This window comes from Galeopterus variegatus, unplaced genomic scaffold (genome assembly GCF_000696425.1).
Source record: "Galeopterus variegatus unplaced genomic scaffold, G_variegatus-3.0.2 Scaffold4818, whole genome shotgun sequence".
Lineage (NCBI taxonomy): Eukaryota > Metazoa > Chordata > Mammalia > Dermoptera > Cynocephalidae > Galeopterus > Galeopterus variegatus.
This window is the reverse complement of record NW_007730929.1, coordinates 1-8,945: the sequence shown is the minus strand read 5'-3', so window position 1 is coordinate 8,945 and position 8,945 is coordinate 1. Positions and strand designations below refer to the sequence as shown.

Sequence of the window (8,945 nt, the reverse complement as noted above, 5' to 3'; positions counted from 1 at the left end):
TAGGGAGGAAAACGTTCCAGGGAGCAGTATCAAATGCTACTGAGAGGTCAAGTTAGAGAAGACTGGAAAACTGAGACGTGGACAGCTGAGTGTGGGTGGGCCAGGTGGAGATCAGTGGGGACCTTAATAGCGAGTCTTTCTGGTGCCCTGGTGGGACCTCAGGCTTAAGTGGAGGGAGTTCAGGAGAGACTGGAGATAAGAAGACATCCAAAACAAGAAGAGACAACTCTTTGGAATCTGTTTTGCTGCAAAGCAGAGGAGAGACATTGGAAGTAGGTAGAAGGGGCTGATGGTCATGGGAGAGATTTCTTTCTTTTTCTTAAGATAAGCGATTATAAAGCAAAGAAAGTGTAGTGACAGAGAAATTGATAAAAAGAGATGAAAATTCTGCTATGAGAGTTTATAAAATCATCAGAAATCCTACATTAGTATGAATGTGTTTAATTGGCTTGCTTTCTACTAATACCCAAGGCCAGTTACACTGAAGGAATGGGGGGCCCTGGGGATTTAAGAAGGCTGCAGAAAGTTTAGAGCAACATGAGGAAAACATGTTTTGAGTTTCAAGCAAGTGGCTTGCAAACAAACTTTTGGAATACAACCAACTTTTAGGCTTAGACTGTTTGCATTACATTAGAATAAAGGAAAAACTGGCTAACTTAATGGGGGCTCATGAGCTGAATAAATTAATTTATGTGATTCCAGATTTCATTTCTTGTTAATCTATCTGACTAAGTAACTAGTCTACGTAATCAGAATGAAGCTCAAAGCTAAATATTGTATTTGTGGCTTATAGTTTCTCACAGGCAATACTGTACACTGTTTTAGAGGCTAGGAGAACATAGTAGAACAGGTATCCTGCAATTTCCATTGAAATTTTATATACATATGTTCTAATTTACAAAGACATCTGCTTTCAGGAAATGTCCAAGTGGCATCATAGTCAGGTAAGATTTAGGAATACTGGGTTGGTGAACTGTAGACTGTTTTCTTATCAGTGCCTAAAAGAATCTTCCTGGGATGTCAGTTAATGCTTAATAAACAAATAAGTGATTAANCAGAGTTGGAAACATAGAGAAGGGAGGTATCAGGACACAGGAGGTATTTAAAACCATTAGGTTATATTGCAGAATAAATTTACAACAAAAAAGAAAAAAAACCCATCAGATTGGATGAGATCACCAGTAAGAGTGAACAGATGAGAGGTGTGAGAGCTCTAGAGCCCTCCAATATAGACAGGCTCAACTTTTGAAAAACAGGAGCCAGTGAAGGAAATAGAGGACAAGGGGCCAATGAAAAGGGCGAAGAGCCTAGTGATCCCTAGGGAGGAAAACGTTCCAGGGAGCAGTATCAAATGCTACTGAGAGGTCAAGTTAGAGAAGNAATAATTAAATTTTCATGTGAATAGAAATGAAAAATTATCCCAAATTATTCTAAAATTATTCTGCTTTGAATGACTTTTGGCCACTTCCTCAAATTAAACATGTCCTCAAAGTGCAAGTATGTGCCATCTATGAGGATATTCAAAGGAATGTCCTGAGACTTAGGAGACAAAACCCAAAGAGCAGTTGCCAATGTGTTTTGCTAAATGGCCGCACCCTTGAACAGGTGTAATCTCCCATGTCATTATTTTGAAAAGGCTGATACTTGCTTGGATGTGCACGTTATAAAAATATGTCACTTTTTTGAGTCAAATATTGTATGGATTTCTCTAGCTCTAAATGTTTAGCAACAACAATTATGATATAGATTAGCAACATTTCTGAGATTTTCTGCTTAGGAAGCTCAGAATTGACACTCAAAATTAATTTTTCTAATTTTAGCAGTTGAATTGGGTGTTCCTATAAAGTAAAGAAATTCATAACTATGTGAACAAAATTCCAAATTAGAAGCTCCAACCAATGCTTTCGAAAGCAGCAGCCTCACTGGGATGCCATGATCAGCTCCAAATGTGGCTTTTTTTTTTAAGGGAAACACTCATTTATATGCATTTCTTCTGAAATATTTACTTAACAAAAACCTCAACCTCTGATTTGAAGTCATACGTAATAGAGCCAAGTCCTCACTGGGGGTTCCATAACGTCTCACAAATTCCGTACGAAATTGATGACAGGAAGGCATATTTTGCTGTGACATTCCCATGTTACCATAAACTGAGGCAGAAAACAATTCATCTGGGAGTTTAACTCAGATTACTTGTATTATATCAGTATCAGTACTTTACCAGCTAGGCTGTACTTCTTATAGATATTAAATGACAACAAAAAAGTTTGATTTAATCATTCCACAATGTATACATATATCAAAACATCACATTGTACCTCAAATATATAATACAAGGGGTCTTCAAAAAGTTCACAGAAAGATTCATATTATGTTTTATTTCTTTTTTTCCACAAACTTTTTGAAGTTCCCTCATATATACAATTATTTGTCAATCAAAAGTAAAATAAATTAAAACAAACCTCCCCAAAATATTTTAAAAAAAATTTTCCAAGCATGCCTTTTCCACATATGTGATTTAAGTAATGATTCACTATAAACACATGACCCACTTATAGGCTTTATATATTTGCACAACTTACATGAACATGCCCTCTGCGGTCATTCGTCTGGCTAGAATTAAATAGGCTCCAAATCGAAACCCTGCTGCATAGGCAAAATATACAAAAGCATGGCTGAATGCCTAACAGCTTCCAATAATCTGTGCTTTCTTCGATGTATTTCTGAAATGCACAAAATTTTCTAAATAATGAGGCATGAATTATAGCAATGTCTAATAAACATGCAGTAATGAAAATAGAGGACTTTGAAATGTTATCATTTAGTGGATATACATTTTTCTAAAGATTAAAGAGAAAGTCACTTTTTTTTACTACGGAGAATTATTATAGAGAAGACAAATGATATAATGATTTTCTCTATAGCTATACACTCTATAGTTCAGTGTAACAAAGTTGCATTTACATACTTTCAAATGAATGGACAAAGTCTGTGAAAGGAAAGCTAATGTAAGAGTTAAAGAGATTTGGTTTAGAGGTATTTAGAAATATCCTATAATTTTCTACCATAATCTTGCATTAATGGAATAAATAGTGGAAATTAAAGGGCAGTACTGACAAGCATGAGTACAAAAGAGTACAAAGCTATCTCTCTTACAAAGTAATACAAAGAAGATCACTAACTCAATGTGATAAAGAGGACTAGTTGAAAAATAAAAGAAGTGAGCACATTCATTGTGTATATATTCATTTAAAAATGCAAACTGTATTAGGGATTTAAGGTAAAGGGCTGAGCAATCTTATTTTCTTTCTTGAATATATTATTTCTTCAATCTTCTTTCAGGAAAATCACAAAAATGTTCATGCTTAGTAACAGACAGTTAATGGTAATGTGGGAAGACCCAAAATATTTATTCTAAATTGTGCTTGTCTTGGATTCTTCTCCTAGTTTCCTCTTGGTGAAGTCATAAGAGAAATTATGATATGCCACTATTAGGAAAGATTCCAGAGCAAATGAATGGGAAGGCAAACCACTGGAGTCATTCAGGAGTACTGTTTTTATGGGACGAAACAGTTAACAGAGTCAGTATGAATCTACAGTCACCTGTGTTGAGTCTTAAGAGTCTCTTCATACATTTTCTCAAAGGCTTTTTCTCTTGTTAATGACACTATAGTATGTATATTCTCCACGACTGCAGCTGCTATCTTATAAAATAGGACAAAAAACATATAAAAAAATTAGTAATGGTTAAACTTATCCTGGTTGTACATTCCAGTCACTTACACTGGAGACAATATTAAGTATATCAAGTAAATAAGTTTTCCTGAGAAGTATTCTTAGCTTTCCTTCCTCTCCACCCAAAATAAGATAGGAAAATGACACTTTAGGAGAAGAGGTTCAAGGAAAACTTCTTTTGAAAAGATTTAGTCCACTGCTGTAAATTTAGCCCCCTTCAAGTCTTTACTGAATTTCAATTTAGACCGGATCCACAGGCAGGGGATCAAACATTAGTGAGTATAACACTCACATGCAAAGGAACTTCCCATATATTATGAAACAATTCAAGAAAAAGATAGCAGAGAGAATCAAATAAATAATTATTTTATCGTAGTACAGAAATGCAAGTAGCAACTAAAAAGGACTCAGGAACATTTCAGTAAAGTAAAATGGGGTGTGGCTATAAAATTCTTCATAAGATAAAGCCATTTCTCTTTTTGATGTCTGTGAACTTTCAATATTTAATTAAAATAAGACTAATGTTTCTCCATATTTACATAATTTTCAAAAAGAATGCATAACTACATGGGATCCAAAATGGAGGAGACTTTTGGCTTAGCATAAATTTTGGACATGAGAACACATGTTGGCTTGAAAGAGAAACTTCCTGTTTTCACAATGTTTCCAGTCTGGCAGAAGAGACTGTGGGGCAGAGGAAAGCTAGGTGGACACCCAGTGTTACTTGAAGAACTTGGGCTGCAGGAAGAACTAGATTTCTGGGTGATGGTCAGGACACCTGGATTCTGCTCTCAATTATGATGTTGAGTTGTTCTAAATTCTTGAAGAAACCTTCATTTGTAACATATTCTGTAGTATGCAAGGAAAATGGATAACAATGCTAAAGGCTTGTTTGAGGAAAAAAAAGAAATGAACAAAAAAACCCCTTTGTGATCATTTTTTACAATGGAGATAGGACTAATATCACTATAAAACCTTAGAAAATAGTCCTTAAAAAAATAAACAAACCAGCAACAGCCTAATATAGCCAATATTTTAAACCTAATATTTTAAATCTGAAAAATGAAACATTTGATTTGTCCAAATCTATACACGTAATTGAAGAACCAATATACAAGCGTACTGCAAAAAGTTCATGGAAAGATTCATATTATCTTTTAATTCTATTTTTCCACAAAATTTTTGAAGTACCCTTGTATTTTATAGGTCTATATGGTAAATTGGTGTTTAGTAAATTGACTTATTAAAAGCTGTAGGGAAAGGACTCAGACTGCCTATTTGATTGGAGTTTCTGTTTGTATAGTGTGAGGTTACTCTAACGGTACAAAAAGGAAAAGTCTGAAGACATATATAACTGAAGCTCATGACAGAAAAAATAAGGCAAGCAAAATATAATGAATCAGGTCTTATTAATTTAGAAACTGTACAAATCACCACAATTTTAAATTGCACAGGGCTAAACAGTTGATCAGAGTCTCTGAGGCAAATATTTGCTAACTGTTCATCCTCTACAGCACAACAAACATTCCAATGGTCCTTATCTAGTGCAAGAAAGGTGGAAAGTTCCACAGGTCAGGCAGGCCAGACCATGGTGAGTCATGTGCTTGGCATCCCTATTCATGAATATTCATGGTATTTATACTGTGCCACCTGTGATGCAGTCACTGCGATACAGACCGTAAATGATATTAAAATCATTTTCATATCCAGAGGGTGTTCACCAATGTGGTAAATATCTTTGAAACTATGTCATGAAAGGAACAACTTAAAGACCTCAGTTTTTTTTTTTTTTTTCCTTTTTGTCTTTTTTCGTGTCCGGCAATGGATCGCAACCCTCGGTGCTGCGCCCACACCTCGCTCAGCCAGTGAGCGGGAACCAGTCTGTATGTGGGATCCGAACCCTCGGCGGGAGCGCTGCCGCACTGCCAAGTGGCGCACTGTAGCAGTGCACCACCGGGCCGGCCTAAAGACCTCAGTTTTACCTGGAAAGCCTGTCTTGAAAAATGGGTTTTGGACCTCTACCAAGATGAAAGCCAAGAAGAGTAGAATAGAAGGTCACCAAAAAAAAAAAAAAGAGAGAGAGAGAAAGAAGAACCGTGTACTGTCCGAGGCTATCCCAGGGTAGGCAGCCTGGGGAAGTAATATGCTGTCTGCCGTCAGAGGGAAAGGGTGAGTAGAAGATGGGTGGACACTTGACAGGCATGTGGCACAAGGGACTCCTACTTTGGGTGAGTGGTTGTATCAAATGACATTTCTTTCAATTCTTAGATGTTATGATTCTACAATGTTTCCTTAAATCTCCAATTCAATGATTATCTTCATGAATATGGTTGATCCTGAGAAGCTTAAATATGTCAAAGCATTTTCCATATAACTAAATAAATTGTTCATTCTGATCAGTATAAAAATGGTCCTTGTCTCTGAAATCTTGTTTTAGGCACTATTGATATCAGTGCATTACCTTGTAGTTAGTAACTCTTACATTTCCTGTTTGTTTTGAAAAATGAAATACCCAGAAGAATTGCTCAAGAAAGTTTAATTATTCAACAATCAGAGAATGGGGAATCGTGACGTTAGAAAACTCACCCATGACATGGTAATAGTAATAATAGGTGACATTATTGAGTGCTTACTGTCTTCCAGACACTATTCTAAGTGTTTTGCATATAATAACACTAAGTGTTTTGTGCAGAACTCACAAAAATCTACAAGTGGACACTATTATTATTCCCACTTTATAGATGAGAAAACTGAAGTCCACGAAGGTTGACATAACTTGTTCATATCATAAACTTGTTAGTGATAGAATCTGGATTCTGACTCAGCCATTTTGACTCCAGAGCCTGTGCTCTAAATCATGTGCCCTAGTGCTATACCATATCTACACTTCATTCTAAACTTGTCTGCATGCATTTCAGTGTATATATGCCACTTTACAGATTCCTCAGAGATGAAGTTAACATACTGCAAAGACGGGAGCTCTGACTTTCTCTTAAAATGTTATGATGGTAATAAAGGTCTTCATTTTACCTTCCCAGCATGCTTAAATTCTTGCTTATCCTTGTTGGCAAATCCAGTCATTGCTGAGGTTTCAATCATTCCTGTCAGAGCAAGTCCTGTCAAAAGCGTCATTTTCCATCCATACATGAAGGAAATGATAACTGACTGTTCCATGTTGAGTTGCATTTTGTGCTAAGACACCAACCCTTGAACCTGTTGACTATAATCAGACAAAATAAAAAGTCAGTTAACTTTACATTTACAAGAATTCCTGTTGTGGTTACTTACAAAACAAGGTGGGCTTTTTTTAAAAATAGGAATTATACTTACATTTATATTTTGAATTTATATGTGAGATTAAATAATACACATATTTTTAAAATGCCCTAGACTAAGGAATCATTATGTTTCATTTTCTGCCTTATGTCAAATATCGAGACATCTACAGAACTGGCTTTTAGCTTGGTGGAGTACCATAGGATAGAACATTGTATAGAAGTGTAATAGAAACAGACTATCTGAAATTAAATACTCCCTGCTTAAAGGGAGACTTTTATGTTGCTCTACCTGACTGCTCTCCTTAAACAGTTCACAGGATTCTGCACCCCAATCCAAGTTAAGTGCATTGAATCTGCAGCTACAGGATTTCTTTTATCTTCTCAGTACACAGCCACGCTCTTATTTCCCCACACCTCATCAAACACGCAACCATGATAAAACACACACACACACACACACACACACACACACACACACACACACACACACACAAATAACCTCTTCAACCCTAACTTATAGATAAGCTCTTGATGAGAAAGCTGAAGCTTGAAAATAGAAGAATCATAGTTATCGTTAAAAAAAGTAAAACATATTTATTTTGATACTCAAATTTTCCCAGATGTAGCCAGTGGAAGTCCCTTCAAGTTGGCTTTGTTGCTCTTTAACTTGTCCCCACCATTCTTTGATAATGCTCTTACTTTCTGACACAAAAAGATTTCCCAGGTTCATCCTGTACTATCTCTGTCCTACCCCTAGAATCAGTCACTTCTCCAAATATTCCTGGTTCTTTTTAGTGGAGAATGTTATTTAGCAGTCAAGATACAGGGCCAGTTGTATTCATTATTATTGGAATGTCAATGGACAGAACTGGGGGATGTGTGTGTGTATGTGCATGTGCACACACACACGTTTAAATCTGTATTTATCTATTTATTTATATTTCTTGAAATCCATGAGTTACATCAATACTTTCAATTCCAACCCAACACCACAGGGTTATTCCCAGTATTCTCTCTGTATTAGTTACCCCTTCTTCATGAGTGAGAAACCTGGCTCCCATTTTCTTTACTAGACTGATTTATGTGATGAATCTCTGTGTGTAACCAATCTGTTATCCTGGCCCCACCTCTCCCCTGCGTGGACACTCTGCTCACCCTGCTGTGGCTCTGCTTTCCACACACCAGGTTGCCACACATGGACGCCTAACTCACCATATCTGGACTCCAAAACAGCCCTGCCCCTTCCTCCATGCTGATGAAGGGACAGCATGGTAGTGCTGAGTTGAATGATTAAGAATATTCATTAAAGTGTATACTTTGAATATGATTTCTCTCAATTGCCTTTTCTGCATTTTATAAATGGGTTTCACTAAGTAAGTTTATAAAGAAGCAATATCAAGACAGAAAAGGAGTTGGAAACATCATGGTATAAGGTAAGATAAAAGAAATTCTAAAAAAAAATCTAATAAGTAGAATTATCTTTGTACAAAGATAATTGCTAAACATGTAGTTTCATAAGAACTACATACCTTATGGATCATTTTTCAGTGGGACGAATAACACTTAATAAACTGAAATGTTAAGTTCTTTAAGTGCTGGGATAAAAAAATGAAGACACCTGTTTACCTAGAAACACAGCCGTATTTTAAAATATATATTTTGTTCTGATCCTGAAAACATGATCATTGGAAAAAGTTTAGATAATTCTAATCTGAATGTGTGTAAATATTTACATCCTTCCAGACATAAATATTCATACACATTCAGATTAGAATTATTGTTTGTATCCTGCTTTTAATCCCTTTGTATTATACTGCAAGCTTTTTCTTGAATCACTAAATATTTTTCAAAAAATATTTGGGTTGCTTCCGGTTTTTCACTATTAAAAAGAAAAATGTAATGAACATCTTTGTGCAAAATCTTTGTGCTCAC

General features: G+C 35.8%; 1 protein-coding gene across 1 annotated transcript in view; it reads right to left on the bottom strand.

The window, feature by feature from the left end:
• Positions 1-6,955, bottom strand: part of LOC103603835 (ATP-binding cassette sub-family B member 5-like) — a gene marked incomplete at its 5' end in the record, with an annotated part of 29,945 nt that extends 22,990 nt beyond the window's left edge. The window contains 4 exon segments of the mRNA XM_008588423.1: positions 2,583-2,723; positions 3,604-3,704; positions 6,766-6,912; positions 6,914-6,955. Of these exon segments, the coding sequence (XP_008586645.1) occupies positions 2,583-2,723; positions 3,604-3,704; positions 6,766-6,912; positions 6,914-6,955 (431 nt within the window).
• Positions 6,956-8,945: the final 1,990 nt, after the last annotated feature.